This window comes from Lingula anatina, chromosome 6, assembly GCF_051362555.1.
Source record: "Lingula anatina isolate TDL-2025a chromosome 6, LinAna3.0, whole genome shotgun sequence".
Classification (NCBI taxonomy): Eukaryota; Metazoa; Brachiopoda; class Lingulata; order Lingulida; family Lingulidae; genus Lingula; species Lingula anatina.
In genome coordinates, this window is record NC_141772.1 from 5,918,463 (window position 1) to 5,939,082 (window position 20,620).

Genomic DNA, 20,620 nt, shown 5'->3' on the forward strand with positions numbered 1-20,620 from the left:
TTTCTCCTGCCTGTGAGCATCCTCACCAGCCTCATTTGATGAGAAAAGTAGGCAGTAACCATAAACACAAACTGCCTTCAAGGTTTGAAACACAAACAAGTCCTCTAGCAGTGCCACTCCTACCAGAGCAGCCCAGTTGTACACAGTGCTATCACTCAGCTCTCCGCCATACGCAATGGTGAGAAATACTGCCAAAGCCATGGAGACGCCCAGCAAAATGACTGCTGGATAGATCAAAATGTGGGGCAACTTTCCGCTATCGTGTTTTCTGTTGACCATCATCTCCAGTGACTTCAGCTCAGTGTATGGCAGCTCATCTGACGGTTCTGGAACAGATTGTGGGGAAATGAATAAATGAATTCGGAAAGTATGTGAAAGTTTTACTTCAAATTGAAGCAGGCTAATATTACCTCCCATACGACCATAATCACTGCTATGATTATAATGAGTAAGGGCAAGGAAGGTTATATTGAAACCAATGTTCTAAATATCTTCAAAATGTAAACTGTTTGGATACATATTCAAAAATGTATTATTTTTTATATGTTCATTCTTTTTAAAATTTAACTTTTTAAATTAACTGAACTGACGGACATGACACCAAACTGGACAATTACCTTCCCAAATATTAACAGCTACAGTTTGTGGTGCAGTGGTGCAGTGCAGTGGCGTTCCTTCTTTAGCTGAATGTTTCAAAACATTATATAAACTAGAATAAATTACTTGAAGTTTGGAAGTCTGGCAAAACAAATCTTTGCAAAATTAATTAAAAAATATAAAGATATTAAAAACTTGAAACTGCTTTGAAATGTTCACAAAATGCCAACTAGTTGTTGGTGCTACAATATGTTTTGCCACCTGACAATTACCTTTCTCTACATCCACTGCCACATCATGCTCAGATGTCTGCTTTGGTAGCTCAGCATTGTATTTTGTCTGGTTGATGTCTGAAATAAGGTTATTCTAAAATTGTATAAAACAAATAAAGGAAAATGTGAGAACTTTTTTGTTTGAGCGTTACTACTCTATTCTTGAACATAAATAAAGCAGCAGAAAATCAAATTAAAAAATGTTACATCTGTTTTACACACATAAAAAAAGGATTAAAAATACATCATCAGATAGACATTTCTACAGCATAAAGGTAAACTTTTACATAAGTATATAATTACCTGGGTGGAGAAAACTTGGGTTAAAGTGAGCAATGAGACTGTAAAAAGGAGAAACATCTGCATTTCTGTAGCTGGAAGTCTTCCCATCATGGGATTTTGGGTGATCTGCCTGCATCTTCTTTTGCATCTTTGAGTTTAGCCTAGGGTTCTTAGGAGGAGCATAAGTGAAGAACTCAGAAGCAATGCAGTTGTTATTCTCCCTAGAGACTTCTGGCATCTGGAGTATGATGCTGCTAATGGACAGTGCACTGGAGCTGGGAGTGCTGTTGTAGCTGAGTGTTTTCTAAAATTTTGAAAATCATCCAATAATCGATTCTGCTGACTGGTAAATTCAGTCAAAATAAACCAAAGACAGAAACATTTACTCTGACAGTGACTTGATGTTGCGCTATAATACCACAATATTAATATAATGTCTTTTTATGTTCTTAGTATATGTGCATGTGCTTATCAAACCAAATATCATAATGTCAAATGTTACAGAAATGATACAAGTGTCTGTTTTTAATTACAAGAAGGCAATACAAGTATATGTCTCAAAGGCAATCCACGATATCTGTACAGGCACATACATGCATGCACAAACAAAAATTAGAAAGAAATAATTAATACCCCTTTCCTGCTGTCCATATCTCCCTCGGCAACCATATCTTCCTTGACAACCAAATTTTCATTGGCAACCATTTCTTCAATCTGTGCCATAGCCTGGTGTTCAACAGTTGCACGTGCCAAATCATAGCCCTTCTCAAAGTCATAAGCCACCTGTTTCATCATGGTCTCCACACTTCCATGCACAACTTGTTGGAACCCATCACTGATTGTGCAACTGAAAAAATAAAGAAAGTGATTGATCTTTCTTCATTTTAACCAAGAAATATTGTAAAGAATGAGTATTATTGGTAGAATAACACTCTGGCTACAATGAATAACTCCATTAATTAACACACTCAAAGCATGTATGTGTCACTTTATAAAAGCAAAATAATATGAAAGCATTTCAACAGTAAAACACAAAATAAGACAGATTTATGATGAAAACAGGTTTTTAGTAGTCTTTAATGGGGTGGAGTCTAATACAAGTTGTCAGAATCAGACATCACTATGAGCAACACATGTGATCAACTCCCAAAGCTGAACACAAATTTAACTTTATTCCAACATATTTATGAAATCAGGAGTCTTAAAAAAAAAGGCTCCTTACATGTCATCATACTGGGGCTCATCTTCCAGGCTCTGCAGCACAGTGGTGTCACCAGTGTCCTCTCTGTCATAGCACCTGATATTGTACATTGCTACATCATATATGCCATTCACAAGGAATGTTCCTATATTGACAAGGAGGCTGGAGAGGAAGATGCCTCTATCAAGCTGAATGACACCAACAGCACTGAGAAGGGTACTGGTAAGCAGCATGTTTGCAAACATGTAGTTCAAGGTGCTGTTAAACCACAGAAGGACAGGGGCCAACTTCAAGCTGGAACAGCGTGTCCATCCATGACAGGACCACATATACAGAAGGCAAGTTTGCAGTCCAAACCTGAAAAATATTAAATTTATATAAAATATCGAAGTACAGAAGTACATACATGAAAATTAAATACTACATGTACATTCCATGTTTAAGGAAACTTGTATACTGCATTAAGAAATCAGAATACATGTCATTATTATTATTATTTTTTATATTCTATGTGTTGATAACTTGCAAAAACAGTCATTTCAAAGTACATTATATGCTTATTTATTAATTGTGAGAAAGTCTCCAACTTTACCTGGAGTTCTTACATGACTCCAAAGTGGTGTATCCCACTGTGAGGCATCCATTGCTGCTGAAGTGAGATTCACAGCCAGATACTGTATCATATACTGTTATGTCCAGCATATTCCTTCAATGAAAGAAAATTGCTGCTTTTAAATATCTGTACTGAGATGCTAGCTTACACTTTTTCCATTCTGAATATATTAATATATCTAGATAACTTAACTCCATGAATATAGCTTTAACTAGGCACCCAAGGCATTCATAACACAAATCATATTTCAGAACATTGACAGAAATAATCTTCATAATTTGCTTAACTTTTTTTTATAAATGTAGTACTATGATGTAGTGATGTTTGTGATGTTGCAGTTTGTTCTTTAAATTACCATTGAGCTCCTGGTCTTCCACTGATGTTCACCACAACATTCTTCAGTTTTCCCAGAGACTCTAAGTTTAAAATAATAACAAAAAAACATTTAGTATAATGTTAGCATGTTGTTTAGGAATAAAACAGGCATCAAATATGATAAAGTTGTAGTTTAATTGTAAAAGTAAATTTAGTTTAACAAAACAAGACCAACAGCGCCTTGTTTTACAAACCTAAAAGGATTCTTGCACCAACACTCTCAAAATATGCTTTACTTTATAATAAATAAGCAACATGCATGGAGCTCTGTAAACATAATACTATATGTAATAATAATAATAATAATAATAGATCTATGTAATAAAGCTTCTAATAGAGATAAACAGTTAACTGTGACATGATGTTCTAGTAAAGAATGTACATGCTGAATTGATTGCAGTAAGTAAATGGTACTTAACTGCTAATAATATTGTTGAATCAATATTTGCAGGCAATGAAATCTATATGTGCTCCAAAAGTATTCAAGATGTTTACCTTTGGTATACAAAAGGAACCAGTTCTTCTGTCCTACCCCAAGGAAATTGTGCTTTTTCCCATGTTCATTCAGATTGTATTCAGGAGATACCCCCTGGTCTCCTTTCAACTGTAATCTGACTTTGGGCATCTTTCCTGCTATTTAAAACAACATACGCATTTCTATAGTTAGGAATAAATACAGTTAAGCAACGACTTCAATAATAATATACAAAGGCAAGACTTGTCATTGGCCTATATCTCTTTTTCTATTTTTGTCATTTTTTCTATTATTGTTATCATCATTATCATTATCATTATTATCATTATTATTATTATTATCTGAAGACACTTGTTTATCTGAAGAAACTAGTTTAAGCTTTTCAACAAGAATCAGAATCAATAACCTAGAAGATCTAAAATAACATCACTCTTACCTCTTTTCAGCCCATTTTGAACTGCTACCATGTATCTATAGTGATGTTCACCAGAATATTTGGGAACAACAATGATACCACTCTGCTTTCTCTGAAATGATAATGACCATTATAATCATAAGGCAAAAGAAAATGAAATAAAGGAAATGAAAAGTATGTCAAAATAAAACAATGATGTTATGAAGTTGATAACAGTTGAAACAAAATAATTTTCAGTTCTTTGCCACAGTTGCTTATTTTATATTTTAAAAAAGTTAGTCTATTACAGAAATTCCTGAGAGAAAGCTATACTTTCATATGCATGCAGGCCAAACTTATAGTTTTGTTTTAGTACCTTCTTCCACTTCAGCCATATAATAAAGCTCATGGTGACAAACATGAGTCCAGCAAAAGCATATATAAAGGCGTAAGTAAGTCTGTTGTTTTTCACAAACTTAGGAGGCATTTTCAAGGTATTAGCTAGCAAAGAAACGAAAGGATGGAGCTTAGAAAATGGAAAACAAGGAAGCAAATCAAGGGCAAGGAGAATTAATAAAAAGCGTGGTTATTTTTAATAAATAAGACTATTAAAAATAGTGAAAGTAGGGTCTAATAAAAATGAGGCTCAAACTAAACAAAACACAAAAAGTGGGATTTTGACTATCAAAATACATGAAATAGTGACAAACCAAATAAAAAAATCACAATTTTTGCTAAAATGAATGGTAAAAAAAAAACAAAAGATGCAAAAGAGTTAAATATAATTTGATGATATTCTTACCTCCATGGAGAGGTTGCAGGAGTAGCAACATCAACAGAACTTTGACCTTCAAGTTCCTCATAACGGCAAATTTCTTTTTATATGTTCTCCCTGTATCAAATAATACGAAGCCGTGTATGACAAACACGTAAATTAAAACAGAAGTCGCGATTCAGCGAATAAACGAGAAATTATCGATATCTCAAAAACTTTGGACGGAGTTGACTTAAACTTCCGCCCAACATGCAAATCTCACAAATGTCTGTTGCTAATTGACGTCACAGACACAATCAACTCACGTGACCAATGTGCTGGGATGTGCGGTTGTGACATTTATACAGCTTTGAATCGAAAAAAAAAGGCTCACTAGCCAAATATTGGGGCTTTAATAAATTATTTTAAAGAGGATAACTGTGGTCTATGTTATTTTTCGCATTTTGAATTTTATGCATGTACTGGTAGTGCTACTAAAAGAAAAAACACAGCAAGGCTGGCATGTATACAACTGAATAACTATCTAGCTCAAAACAGTCTATATGGCAAGTTTCAATCAGCTTATAGAGAAGGACATAGCACAGAAACAGCTCTCCTAAGGGTTCATAATGACATCATGCTTTCTTTAGACAAACAAAAAGATGTTATTTTAGTCCTTTTAGATCTGTCTGCTGCATTCGACACCATTGACCACAACATACTTCTGCACAGACTACAGTACCGATTTGGAGTAAAAGATTTAGCACTTAATTGGTTAACCTCATATCTAAAAGATCGAACACAAAAGGTGTCAATTGAGTCGTTGCTATCAGAGCCCACTATTTTAGAGTATGGTGTCCCTCAGGGGTCTGTGCTAGGTCCATTGCTCTTTTCATTGTATATGCTACCAGTAGAAGACATTATAGTTAAACATGGTCTCAACACTGTCATTTTTGCTGATGACACTCAAATTTATGTCACAAGTGAAAGTAATCGCTCCATGGCTATCACCTCAATAGAAACTTGTCTAGTTGAGATCCGAAATTGGATGAAAACAAACATGCTAGCACTAAATGATGGAAAAACAACTAATATGGTTTACATCAAGGTCTAAGCCAGACAGGGGAAATGCAATGAAATCTGATATTTGTATCGGTGGTGTCAACATCAATCCATCTAGCTATGTGAAAGATTTAGGTGTCCCCTTTGATCAGTATGCAACTATGGATAGACGGATCTCTGAAATTTGCAAATCGGCATCATACTCACTTTGGCGAATTAGTAAGATACGTGACTTACTGGACAAAACTTCAACTGAAAAACTAGTCCATGCTTTCATTACTTCTAAGCTTGATTATTGCAACAGTCTCTTATATGGTTTAGGCAAAAATCATCTGAACAAACTTCAATTAATTCAAAATTCTGCAGCTAGGCTGGTAACTAAAATGGGATGGAACAGCCGAGAGCATATAATACCTGTTTTGATGGAACTTCACTGGCTTCCAGTAAGAGAGAGAATTTTATTTAAAATTTTATGTGTCATTTTTAAAGCAGTCACTGAGAATAAACCACTTTATATCTCAGAACTTATGAAGCAACATCAGCATGGAAGAGTTACCAGGTCTTCAACTTTTAGTCATTTACTTTTAGAACACAGTGTCTTAGAGAAAAAAGCTGGTAAATTTTACGGTGAAAGGGCATTTATGATATATGCACCCAAAGTTTGGAACACCTTACCCTCTGAAATACGAGCAGCAGGTGACATTGATACTTTTAAAAAGCTTTTGAAAACTCATATTTTTAGAATAGCCTATCAGTAAATATCATATAGTTCATTTTAGTTTTTAATAAGGTGTACTGTAATTTTATGATTAATTTTAAATGTTGTCACTTTAGGTTCTTATCATTTTAGAATATGAATAATTGGTTCTTTAAATTAGTTCTTAGTCCTTTAAAATTGTAATGTGTTCTTATATTAGTATTGTGTTATTTAGCTCTTTTAAGTGAATGTTGTAAGGCGCATTGAGATTTTTAATGGAATGCGCCATAGAAAAATAAATTATTATTATTATTATTATTACACTAAAGCAGTAGCAGTAGTTATTAAACAGCTCCGCACTTGGGTCATATTTTATGGGTAGGCTAAGCCAACTTAGATTCCTTTGTCTGAAATATAAAGCTGTTTATATTTCAGACAAAGAAATCTAAGTTGTGTAGCCTCCCCCCCCCCCTCCACAACATGAACATATTGCTTTGAGTGAACTGCTCATCTTTGCACGAAAAGAGACAAAAAATGACAAGACTCGTAGCCTCCTACTGTAGTAGACCTACCTTCCTCGGCCTAGGGCTACTTGAATTCGCTTTGGGAGCTTCCCCCTTCATTATTGAAGCTGGTTTCAATCATTTTTTTATTTTATAAGTGAGGGAAAATATCTGAGAAATTTCACCGAATATGGCCATTATATTTAAAACACTTTCAGGTCAGTAAATGGCCTAATGGAATGCAGGTAGTAACGTTATTTCTGTTACGTATGACCTCATATGAAAATGTATATACAAATGGTCCAATGGGGAGATTAAAAATACAGGATGTTATTAATACCGGAGTGCATAACAGACCTTGGGTTTTTGAAGGTCCTTTCTAAACCCCGATCTGTACACAGTCAACAGGCTTGGTCTACGTACGTGCGTCAGCCCATCACTGGAAAGTATCAAAAGCAAAATACTGAACTCTACTAGAAGACGCTTCTGGATTATTGCCTGATCTCGATATCTACAACATGGCTGTCCAAAGAAGTGTCAAATTGATACTTGTGATTACACTGATTGGAATTATTCAAATAGGTTGGTAATATTGGTTTATATCAGATGGATGGAACATGTATCAAGTATTCTTTTTAAATAATTCTTCCGATCATCCACTATGATTTAACAAAATTACACATGCCTTTATACTACTATCTGTTATTAGCATTGCATGAAGATATGTACTCAACAGCGCCTGTAACATCAATGAGGCGACAATAATTATAGCAAAAATCATGAAAATTTACTGCCGGTGTACCATGAAAATCTGACTCGCCTAAATGTGAATCCCCAGTCAGATTTTTATTAAAAAAGTCAAACTTTCATGATGAAAATGTGACTCCCCCCGTAAAATTTTGACTCCCCCCCTCCCATAAACTTTATAAATCTTATTTTATTTGAGCGTATGACTTTTATCTTGTAGTATGCATAATGGAGGATACATTGACACTTTTTGTTATTCTGCCGGTGAAAATTTTCATGAGAAAATAAAATTAAAAATGTGTATTTTACCACCCAATGACTCCCCGATGAAAAAGCTATTTATTTGATATTTGTTTATCATTTCAACATCTTTCCTTTTAGTATACTTTATGAAGAATATATTTGAAATTTTTGAAAATTTGATGGTAAAATACTGCTCTTGGTCTTTTTCCTTTATAACACACGTTGTTTTCTCCATCTGCTATTATCCTTCCTACATTCCTGTCCTTTTATTCATATTAACATATTGGTACATACTAACCGCAAATAATTTGAAAAATTTTAAGAAACTTTTATAAACTTTTATAACTTTGTCTTAATAATACCCTAGCTGCTCCAGAAGGCGTGTCAGACATGTACGTTTAAGCTCATTCGAAACTGCACTTTGGGAGAATTCCCTGCAGGGTTGGACGATGGGTCCACCTGAATGCGGTCTTGTGTATTTTGGCGTCGACAGTGCCAAACAGCTTTTTTTTTTTCAAATATGCCCAACGGTTTTGTATGTTAATTAAGCAGGTTCCTTTCGAAAATCAGCATGATCTAATTAGATTTATTTATCTTTTTATTCATCTATTTATTTATTTATATTTGAAAATGTTGTTGCAATATTTTTGCTGTTTAATGTCTGTATATTTTCAGTTTTTGCTGTGTAGTTAATTTTCTTTGCTATTGTGTGTGGATTCTTCAAAATTAATGTTTTGCTTTTACCAAATCAGTGCTTTGCTTGACTGTCCCTTTTTTAGAGAGATTCATACTTCCTCTATTCTTGGAAAGGCAGAATAGAATGCATCATAATGACCAATTATCAAGTCACAGAGTAGGCCTATTTGTCTGATGTGACTGGTCGAGGACCATCCAGCCCTGTTAAAATTACTTGCAATTTAATATGACACGACATCCTTTATTATTATCACGGTCAGTCATCAGTATGTAAATATATTTTGGGTGTTTCATTGCCAATCCATTCTTACTGCTACAGTCTTATTCACTTCACGGTACTACATTGTGCAATCTTTCCATACAAATTAATAAGGTCACATGTGTATGAAACATCTTTTAACGCCAGCATAACGGGAGAATAAATTAGATTGTAATATGAATTGCTAAATTGTTGAAAAATAAATATGAGTAAGTGAAATAGAAAATAGAAAGTTTTGAACCGTTTATTCACAGAGCATTTTATTATTATTATTTTTTTTTTTTTGTCCCTCACGGTATGACTTAAGGCTTTTATATTGCAGTGAGGGGAGGTGAATACTGCTGCCCATATTTAACGTCATCTGGGAACTACACCAGAACGTTCTACTGTTCAGATTACTGCTGTGGTACATCTACCAATAGATATTGCTGCAATTCAATTAGCATGAGATACTACTGGAGTTACTCTGACAGTGCGCTGTGTCCTTCCCCGACAGAAGGTATTTGTATTTGTCTCTGAATTTCCAAAGTTCATGTGGTTACATTACATGCACATCTATAGGCTGGTACTACAGGTATTAATAAATATTTAATAAGTGATATGGTTCCCGTATGCAATGCATGGGACTGGGTCAAACTGTTTAAAATATTTAAAATATAGCGGACATAGCAGACATTAGAGGGGGGGGTGGGGGGTGGGGGGGGGGGGCACAATCTACCAAACCAAACCTATGTATAATTTATAATTGAGTCAGAAATATAAAGAAAAAGAATATTTGCAGATCTTTAGAGGATTTCTATAGTTTGTTATTTTTTGTATTTGTTTCATTTTAATCATCCATACATTAGTACATTGTTTCTTTTTTTCTTAATAATAGCTAGTGACATGAAAAGAAAAAAAGGTATCCAGTGTGGCTAGTTGAAGGGGCTTCACGTCAGACCTTTTGTATTTTCTTTATGAGTACTTACTCCCCAGAAAATGGCTTTTGTAAATTATATTTACCATTTCAAAAATATGTATATATGAGTTATCATAGAGAAAAGAAAATGCTGTAGATAATTGTTAAAGGCAGATGAAGATACAACTTTTAATTTCCAGTTAATGTGAACAGTGATCTTGTCACTGATGTAAACATGTTAATGACATAATTTTTTCTAATGAAACGCAAAAAAGAACTGTAAAAGACTGATAATTGTATTGTTGTAATAAAAAATGCAGTTCACTTACAGAGGGCAACAGATGGGAATGGATTTTGAGTTCACTGTATGAAATAAAAGATCTGATGAAGAAATGTTAAGATAGGACTTTTTAAATGAAATTTTGAGGTTGACATAACATAATAAGGGAAAAGCATAGAATATATTTCAGTCTATTCATTAAATTGTTTAATTAACTGGCTTTATCTAGGATTTCACTAGCTTGACTCCTTTTTTAATATGAAAGATTGGTTTTTATCAAATTCAAAATATCTCGAACCTAAATGAGCATAATTTGCCATGATTATCCATGAAATATTGTCTTCTTTTTGCAAACTTATATTCTATACTTTCAAACTTGAACACAAGGGTCAGTAAAAGAAAAAGAATATTCACAAAATACTCAAGGTAGATTTAATTATCACAGATCAATAAAGTACATTATTTCAGCATTGAATGCCTTAGTTATCTAAAAAATGTCTGTTTAAAAGTGAATGAGATCATGAACAGCTGTATCTATTAATAAAAAAAGGAACTTCATGAGATTCTGGTCACATTTTCTGCACCATTGCTATGCATTAAATATTAAGGACAAAGTTCAAAACAGTTCTTGCACTATTTCTGAAATTATATCACTAATATGTCAAAGGTTCCACTGCCACTAGAGCACTGAGTTTTTTAAAACTTAACAAGCTGTGTTTTCTCCTGCCTGTGAGCATCCTCACCAGCCTCATTTGATGAGAAAAGTAGGCAGTAACCATAAACACAAACTGCCTTCAAGGTTTGAAACACAAACAAGTCCTCTAGCAGTGCCACTCCTACCAGAGCAGCCCAGTTGTACACAGCGCTATCACTCAGCTCTCCGCCATACGCAATGGTGAGAAATACTGCCAAAGCCATGGAGACGCCTAGCAAAATGACTGCTGGATAGATCAGAATGTGGGGCAACTTTCCGCTATCGTGTTTTCTGTTGACCATCATCTCCAGTGACTTCAGCTCAGTGTATGGCACCTCATCTGATGGTTCTGGAACAGATTGTGGGGAAATGAATGAATGAATTCGGAAAGTATGTGAAAGTTTTACTTCAAATTGAAGCAGGCTAATATTACCTCCCATAAGACCATAATCACTGCTATAATTATAATGAGTAAGGGCAAGGAAGGTTATATTGAAACCAATGTTCTAAATATCTTCAAAATGTAAACTGTTTGGATACATATTCAAAAATGTATTATTTTTTTATATGTTCATTCTTTTTAAAATTTAACTTTTTAAATTAACTGAACTGACGGACATGACACCAAACTGGACAATTACCTTCCCAAATATTAACTGCTACTGTAACAGTATCTGGTGCAGTGGCATTCTGTAGCGTTCCTTCTTTAGCTGAATGTTTCAAAACATTATATAAACTAGAATGAATGACTTGAAGTTTGGAAGTCTGGCCAAACGAATCTTTGTAAAATTAATTAAAAAAAATAAAGATATTAAAAACTTCTGTATCAGACATTTGTAAAATATATGAAAATCTTGAAACTGCTTTGAAATGTTCACAAAATGCCAACTAGTTGTTGGTGCTACAATATGTTTTTCCACCTGATAATTACGTACCTTTCTCTACATCCACTGCCACATCATGCTCAGATGTCTGCTTTGGTAGCTCATCATTGTATTTTGTCTGGTTGATGTCTGAAATAAGGTTATTCTAAAATTGTATAAAACAAATAAAGGAAAATGTGAGAACCTTTTTGTTCGAGCATTATTACTCTATTCTTGAACATAAATTAAGAACCAGAAAATCAAAATAAAAAAATGTTACATCTATTTTACACTATAAAAAAGGATTAAAAATACATCCTCAGATAGACATTTCTACAGCATAATACATATGCAACTTTTGTATATGTATATAATTACCTGGGTGGAGAAAACTTGGGTTAAAGTGAGCAATGAGACTGTAAAAAGATGAAACATCTGCATTTCTGTAGCTGGAGGTCTTTCCATCATGGGATTTTGGGTGCTCTGCTTGCATCCCCATTTGCATCTTTGAGTTTAGCCTAGGGTTGTTAGGAGGAGGAGCATATGTGAAGAACTCAGAAGCAATGCAGTTGTTATTCTCCCTAGAGACTTCTGGCATCTGGAGTATGATGCTGCTAATGGACAGTGCACTGGAGCTGGGAGTGCTGTTGTAGCTGGGTGTTTTCTGAAATGATACATACCACAATATAGCCCATAAGTATACAGCACATAATGTCTTTTTATGTTCTTAGTATATCTGTTTATAAGCCAAAACAAATATCACTTTGTAATAAGTGATACAAGTGTGTGTTTTTAATCATAAGAAGGCAATGCACGTATGCCTCAAAGGCAGTCCATGATATATATCTGTACAGGCACATACATACATGCATGCACAAACAAAAATTAGAAAGAAATAATTAATACCCCTTTCCTGCTGTCCACATATCCCATGGCAACCATTTCTTCCTTGACAACCAAATTGTCCTTGGCAACCATTTCTTCAATCTGTGCCATAGCCTGGTGTTCAACAGTTGCACGTGCCAAATCATAGCCCTTCTCAAAGTCATAAGCCACCTGTTTCATCATGGTCTCCACACTTCCATGCACAACTTGTTGAAACCCATCACTGATTGTGCAACTGAAAAAATAAAGAAAGTGATTGGTCTTTCTTCATTTTAACCAAGAAATATTGTAAAGAATGTGTATTATTGGAAGAATAACACTCTGGCTACAATGAATAACTCCATTAATTACCGTAACACACTCAAAGCATATATTTGTCACTTAATAAAAGCAAAATAATTATAATATGAAACCATTTCAACAGTAAAACACAAAATTAAACAGATTTATGATGAAAACAGGTTTTTAGTAGTCTTTAACGTGGTGCAGTCTAATACAAGTTGTCAAAATCAGACATCACTATGAGCAAGACATGTGATCAACTCCCAAAGCTGAACACAAATTTAACTTTATTCCAACATATTTATGAAATGAGGAGTCTTAAAAAAAAAGAGAAAAAAAAGGCTCCTTACATGTCATCATACTGAGGCTCATCTTCCAGGCTCTGCAGCACAGTGGTGTCACCAGTGTCTTCTCTGTCATAGCACCTGATATTGTACATTGCTACATCATATATGCCATTCACAAGGAATGTTCCTATATTGACAAGGAGGCTGGAGAGGAAGATGCCTCTATCAAGCTGAATGACACCAACAGCACTGAGAAGGGTACTGGTAAGCAGCATGTTTGCAAACATGTAGTTCAAGGTGCTGTTAAACCACAGAAGGACAGGGGCCAGCTTCAAGCTGGAACAGCGTGTCCATCCATGACAGGACCACATAAACAGAAGGCAAGTTTGCAGTCCAAACCTGAAAAATATTAAATTTATATAAAATATCGAAGTACAGAAGTACATACATGAAAATTAAATACTACATGTACATTCCATGTTTAAGGAAAACTGTATACTGCATTAAGAAATCAGAATTCAATACATGTCATAATTATTATTATCTTTTATATTCTATGTGTTGATAACTTGCAAAAACAGTCATTTCAAAGTACATTATATGCTTATTTATTCATTGTGAGAAAGTCTCCAACTTTACCTGGAGTTCTTACATGACTCCAAAGTGGTGTTTCCCACTGTGAGGCATCCATTGCTGCTGAAGTGAGATTCACAGCCAGATACTGTATCATATACTGTTATGTCCAGCATATTCCTTCAATGAAAGAAAAATATATAATACAATTTTTTTCTTTTTTGCTCAAGTTTCTTTATTAACCACAAATATTTAACAATTGGTATTTGGAATAAATTGCCGCTTCTAAATATCTGTACTGAGATGCTAGCTTACACTTTTTCCATTCTGTATATATTAATATATCTAGATAACTCCATGAATATAGCTTTAACTACAGAGGCACCCAAGGCATTCATAACACAATTCATATTTCAGAACATTGACAGAAATAATCTTCATGATTTGCATAACTTTTTTTATAAATGTAGTACTATGATGTAGTGATGTTTGTGATGTTGCAGTTTGTTCTTTAAATTACCATTGAGCTCCTGGTCTTCCACTGATGTTCACCACAACATTCTTCAGTTTTCCCAGAGACTCTGAGTTAAAAATAATAATAAAAAAAAAAAAAATTTAATGTTAGCATGTTGTTTGAGAATAAAACAGGCATCAAATATGATAAAGTTGTAGTTTAATTGTAAAAGTAAATTTAGTTTAACAAAACAAGACCAACAGCATCTTGTTTTACAAACCTAAAAGGATTCTTGCACTAACACTCTCAAAATATGCTTAACTTTATAATAAATAGGCAACATGCAAGGAGTTCTGTAAACATAATACTATATGTAATAATAATGTTAGATTTATGTAATAAAGCTTCTAATAGAGATAAAGAGTAAACTGTGACTAGACGTGATGTTCTGGTGAAGACTGTACACGCTGAATTGATTGCAATAAGTAAACGGTAATTAACTGCTAATAATATTGTTGAATCAATATTTGAAGCCAATGAAATTTATATGTGCTCCGAAAATATTCAAGATGTTTACCTTTGGTATACAAAAGGAACCAGTTCTTCTGTCCTACCCCAAGGAAATTGTGCTTTTTCCCATGTTCATTCAGATTGTATTCAGGAGATACCCCCTGGTCTCCTTTCAACTGCAATCTGACTTTGGGTGTCTTTCCTGCTATTTAAAACAACATACGCATTTCTATAGTTAGGAAAAAATACAGTTAAGCAACAACTTCAATAATAATATACAAAGGCAAGGCTCGTCATTGGCCTATATCTCTTTTTTTATTTTTGTCATTATTTTTATTATTGTTATAATTATTATCATTATTATTATTATTATTATTATTATTATTATCTGAAGACACTTAAACACTTTTATTTCACAAAATAACTAGTTTGAGCTTTTCAACAAGAATCAGAATCAATAACCTAGAAGATCTTAGCATCACTCTTACCTCTTTTCAGCCCATTTTGAACTGCTACCATATATCTATAGTGATGTTCACCAGAATATTTGGGAACAACAATGATACCACTCTGCTTTCTCTGAAATGATAATGACCATTATAATTATAAGGCAAAAGAAAATAAAATAAAGGGAATGAAAAGTATGTCAAAATAAAACAATGATGTTATGAAATTGATAACAGTGGAAACAAAATAATTTCAGTTCTTTGCCACAGTTGCTTATTTTATATTTTAAAAAAAATTAGTCTATCACAGAAATTCCTAAGAGAAAGCTATACTTTCATATGCATGCAGGCCAAAATTAAAGTTTTGTTTTAGTACCTTCTTCCACTTGAGCCATATAATAAAGCTCATGGTGACAAACATGAGTCCAACAAAAGCATATATAAAGGCGTAAGTAAGTCTGTTGTTTATCACAAACTTTGGAGGCATTTTCCAGGTATAAGCTAGCAAAGAAATGAAAGGATGGAACTTAGAAAATGGAAAGCAAGGAAGCAAATCAAGGGCAAAAAGAATTATTAAAAAGCGTGGTTATTTTAAATATATAGACTATTGAAAATAGTGAAAGTAGGGTCTAATAAAAATGAGGCTGAAACAAAACACAAAAAGTGGGTTGTTGACTATCAAAATACATGAAATAGTGACAACCCAAATAAAAAATTACAATTTTTGCTAAAATGAATGGTGAAAAAACATAAAAGATGCAAAAGAGTTAAATATAATTTGATGCTATTCTTACCTCCATGGAGAGGTTGCATGAGTAGCAACATCAACAGAACTTTGATCTTCAAGTTCTTCATAACGGCAGAATTCTTTTTATATGTTCTCCCTGTATCAAATAATATGAAGCCGTGTAGGACAAACACGTAAATTAAAACAGAAGTCTCGATTCAACGAATAAACGAGAAATTATCGATATCTCAAAAACTTTGGACGGAGTTAACTTTGACTTCCGCCCAAATCTCACAAATGTCTGTTGCTAATTGACGTCACAGACACAATCAACTCATGTGACCATTGTGCTGAGATGTGCGGTTGTGACATAAATACAGCTTTGAATCGAAAAAAGGCTCACTAGCCAAATATTGGGGCTTTAATAAATTATTTTAAAGGGGATAACTGTAGTCTATTTTATTTTCCGCATTTGTTTGGATTTTATGCAAAAAAATCTTGAAATTTTACTGCTGGAATTCAGTGTTTTGAAGTCTGAATCTGTCCAAAAAGGAATACATTGGTCATCTGCACCGTTACTGTTCTTGGTCTCTTTTTTCCTTTATAGCACTCGTTGTTTTTTCCACCTCATATATTATCTTTCTCACATTCCTGTCCTTTTATTCGTTTAACCATATTGTTAGATATTAACTGCAAATGGAAAATTTTCAGAAAATTTTATAAACTCACAGTTGAAATGAACGTCTATCTTAACTATGCCCTAGCTGATCCAGAAGGCGTGTCAGACATTTAAACTGATTCCACTGATTACGCTTAGAAAGAATCCCCCGCAGGGTTGGACTGATCCAGTTAGTGCGATGGGTCTTTCTGAATGCGATCTTATGCATTTTGGAGACGTCTGACCCATTAGTGCCAAACTGTATTTTTTGTTTATTGCAAATATGCTGAATGGCTTTGTATGTTTTAACATATTAAAAGAAAGCAAGCTCCTTTCGCAAATCAGCATGATCTAATTGAATTTATTTATTTATCTATTTATTCATTTCTTTATTTATTTTTGAAAACGTTGTAATAGTTGTGATGTTTGATGTCTGTATATTTTCAAGTTTTGCCGTGTAGTACATTTTTTTGTTTGTTATTGTGTGTGGATTCTTCAAATATTCCTGTTTTGTTTTACCTGAATTAGTGTTTTGCTTGGCTACCTCTATTTTTTTAAAAAGACTCATGCCTCCTCTATTCTTGGAAAGGCACAATAGAACGCATCATACCATATCAATTATCACGCCACTGTGTTCATATTTCTGCATTTCTCGTTTTGGAATTGTACCCTTTTTGTGGAATAGCCCCACTACGACACCTAGAAGCCACCGTACTTTTGGATAAAAAAAGAACTGCAGGTTTCGCTGTCAACAACATGGCTGTCCAAGTTAAGGTCATGTTGTCTTGTTTGTTTACGTTGCTGGCAATCATACACATAGGTACGTAAAAAATGGGTTCTATATACAATATAAGCCTACAATGTAGGTCCATCTATTTCAGCGATTATAATTAATTGTGGAATGCCCCATGTTACACTGATATACACGGAGAGCACAAACGTGAAATGACCCTTAACATTAAAACTCACATCTCTACAAATATATGTTGATACAGTAGGCCTACTTAACAGATATCGATTTCGTAGTTGAGAGTATAATAGCCAGTGTGTCAGGAATGGTAGTCCGCTAGGAACCGTAGTCGGTTCCCCATTACTATGTAGGGGAGACCGGGGTAAGTTGGCCCCTATCAAGTCTCTTTAATAAAGTTACTTTAAGATGCTAAATTATTTCATTTGGACTCACTGCCGACGCTTTCTTAGCACTATTGGATACGGTCACTTTACAAAATGATGTGATCAATTCTTTTACCCCATAGTTATTTTGTCATAAATTGATGGGGGGGGGGGGGGGGGGGGGGGGGACTTACCTCGGGGTCCAACTAACCCCGGTCTCCCCTACAGGTGACATTCGGCCCATATACTTACCCTACTCCGACTTACCCTGGACTTCCATTCCTAGGACTACCTGTCGCACTGGTCAAAAACACCTCTTACCACTTCTCACTTTTATTTTTTCAACGGTGTTATCAATTAACCGCGTTCACTGTTATGCTAATATATATATATATAGTTATACGTGCCCGTGGTAAAAATGGGAAACTGATCAGGCAAGCAACCCCCGAGTTACATGTACAGTGTATGTGGAATGGGGTTTGCCGTGAAACGTTCCCCTGGGGCTAGGAGGAAAGGATCGACACAGATGGGAGGGGAAGGGGTTTCTACACGTAGGTTAAATTCCAGATCTCCAATATGAAATTACATATTGCTAGTGTAACTAATTAAATTAAATAACGACCTAGCTTGCATTTAAAAAAATAGTAGGGGCCTACACTGGATTGTTCAAGAACAATATATGTTGAAGGTGACTCAAATTTCATCAAATGGAGTCGGCCACTTCTGTGTTCACTTCGAGTATGTTTGTAAAATGAATAGGTTTAGGAAACAACAAATACAATCTATACAATGGTTGAGTGCGAGTAGGTGAGTGTCAGATGTCAATCCCTCTTTTGCGACCTAGATACAGATACAGAAAAGGCATGCCATCAATAACTAAAACGACACGAAAGTTGAAATGATAATCCGATCAGTTACATTTTTAATCTTGACTTGTATTTAAGATAATCGTTTTTACTTATTTATTCCGTGGAGAGTAACATTGCTACGCATATTACTCGTCATCTGGTAGTTGCGTGTGCCTGTTCAAACGTGCCACAGAAATACGGAGTGACCACAACCATTTGTTTTATCTCTACAGTTTGTCCTTATATTTCTGTACGTATATAGTGAGTACAAAATACATCCGTGCGTCGGGTGACAAATATAATAATGTAATACTTGATAATAGGCCCTACTATGTGTTTGCTTGGGCTCAATAAATTTGCTAAGAGTCCTACGTGTTTAGAACTTGTTAAAACAACCGTACTACTTAGCGGGCTAGCAATTCTGTACAAATTTCGAACGAATGGAGCTGTAAAGATTTATTGGTTTTATCACTTTTAAGTAAGAAGGATAGCCTAACATGAAAAAGTCAAGGGTGTTGAATTGAGTTTCATATGGGGTTGCTTCCTGGCATGGTGTCCATACTAAAAAATCGTTAAAAAACATTATCCTGCGCATATACAAGTAGTTAATACAATATACAATAATTAAGAGTAGATAAAATGATGATTTAATGCCTCTGTGTTTCCTTGTTTTAACGAATCGTGCTACTGGCGCATGTAACGGTTATAAAACAGTATAACATTGGAAGCACAGTGCCGCCGGAAAGTCACCTTACCAAAAGGCCGAATGGACTCCCAACCCTGCCCCGTATGGTCGAACAATATGATAATTACAGGGTAGGAGAATCGGCAAGTAATCGTTATCGGACATCCAAATTAGTCGGTTCAACGAACACGCTCTGCTCCTTCTTAAGTTTTCTATTACAGCTGATGCAAAGAGATTGCTATCGACACAAGCAAACAATACCGGGTTATGTTGTATCAACTGCAACAGAAGAATAGAGTAAAGGCAGATCGAATATGAGAACAAAACTGAAGAACAAATCAGGCTTAGTTTTAAAACACGTATAACAATTTTATTTGACGTTCACTTGATTATAATAAGTCACGATCAACACAAGCGTAGTTAAAATGAACAATTTTAAATAGCTAATACATCAAATAAATAACAATGTCTCAATATTTTTATTACATACGGTGCTTGTTCAGTAGCCTGACGCACGACCTTCTCTCTCAATCACTGCTGGAATCACCTTCTTTAGGTGATTAATGTATTTATTACATTTTTCTGCGCCAATATTTTCCCATGCCTCTCTAATGCCTGTTGCGACACTTTATGGCCTTCATTTTCTATTTGGGCGGTGATGTTTTTAATTTACGCCCCTTGTTCTCGCAGGCCGATGATACGCACACGTACGTAATCGCTAAGAGGCATCTTGGAATAGTGCTGATTTGGAAAATTTGAGTGTCGATTTATACCGTTCACTTGGCAGGTGACATGATGGGACAGAAATCAGTGATATGTTTCCTTGATTTAATGAAACGTGCTACTGGTACATGTTACAGATATAAAACAGTAAAACATTGGAAGTAATAATTTGATCATGTTCTTTTTTAACTTGACGCCTACTTTAGACCATCGTTTTTCCTTTTCCAGTGAAGGGGAGCGAATATTGCTGTGAATATTACACGTCATCTGGCACTTACAGAAGCTCTTTCTTCTGTTCCCAATACTGCTGCGGGACATCTACCAGTAAATACTGCTGTTCATCGTACTCAAGCAGATACTACCCGAGTTATTCCTATATATCGTTATGCCCGCCCGCCACTCCACCCACCACAACAACAGGTTCGTTTGTAATAATAATAATCGATGTATATTTTCATTTGGTCAGTGTATATACTGATGAATTTTTGCTGCTATATCGAAGTTAATTGCAACGGTGTGGTGTG

General features: G+C 34.7%; 3 protein-coding genes across 4 annotated transcripts in view; 1 reads left to right on the forward strand and 2 right to left on the reverse strand.

The window, feature by feature from the left end:
- Positions 1-359: 359 nt before the first annotated feature.
- Positions 360-5,221, reverse strand: LOC147761050 (uncharacterized). 2 transcript variants are annotated; one of them, XM_087014381.1, is made up of 11 exons: positions 5,012-5,221; positions 4,586-4,710; positions 4,252-4,342; positions 3,836-3,973; positions 3,321-3,381; positions 2,945-3,058; positions 2,374-2,709; positions 1,785-1,998; positions 1,173-1,455; positions 870-947; positions 360-683 (listed from the first exon to the last, which is right to left on the reverse strand). In XM_087014381.1, exons 1-11 carry the CDS (start codon positions 5,070-5,072, stop codon positions 577-579), a joined length of 1,608 nt encoding a protein of 535 aa, XP_086870507.1. In that variant the 5' UTR covers positions 5,073-5,221; the 3' UTR covers positions 360-576. The 2 variants fall into 2 exon arrangements, with proteins under 2 accessions (XP_086870507.1, XP_086870508.1); XM_087014382.1 differs by lacking the exon at positions 4,586-4,710 and having other exon boundaries at positions 362-683.
- Positions 5,222-7,716: 2,495 nt separating this feature from the next.
- Positions 7,717-20,620, forward strand: part of LOC147761051 (uncharacterized) — a 28,465-nt gene continuing 15,561 nt past the window's right edge. Inside the window, exons 1-2 of the mRNA XM_087014831.1 lie at positions 7,717-7,807; positions 9,493-9,669. Coding sequence (XP_086870957.1) covers positions 7,744-7,807; positions 9,493-9,669 — 241 coding nt within the window. The 5' untranslated portion in view covers positions 7,717-7,743. The remainder of the gene's footprint in view (positions 7,808-9,492; positions 9,670-20,620) is intronic.
- Positions 12,791-16,227, reverse strand: LOC147761052 (uncharacterized). The gene is made up of 7 exons (XM_087015055.1): positions 16,137-16,227; positions 15,385-15,475; positions 14,964-15,101; positions 14,453-14,513; positions 13,999-14,112; positions 13,423-13,758; positions 12,791-13,025 (listed from the first exon to the last, which is right to left on the reverse strand). Exons 1-7 carry the CDS (start codon positions 16,140-16,142, stop codon positions 12,791-12,793), a joined length of 981 nt encoding a protein of 326 aa, XP_086871181.1. The 5' UTR covers positions 16,143-16,227.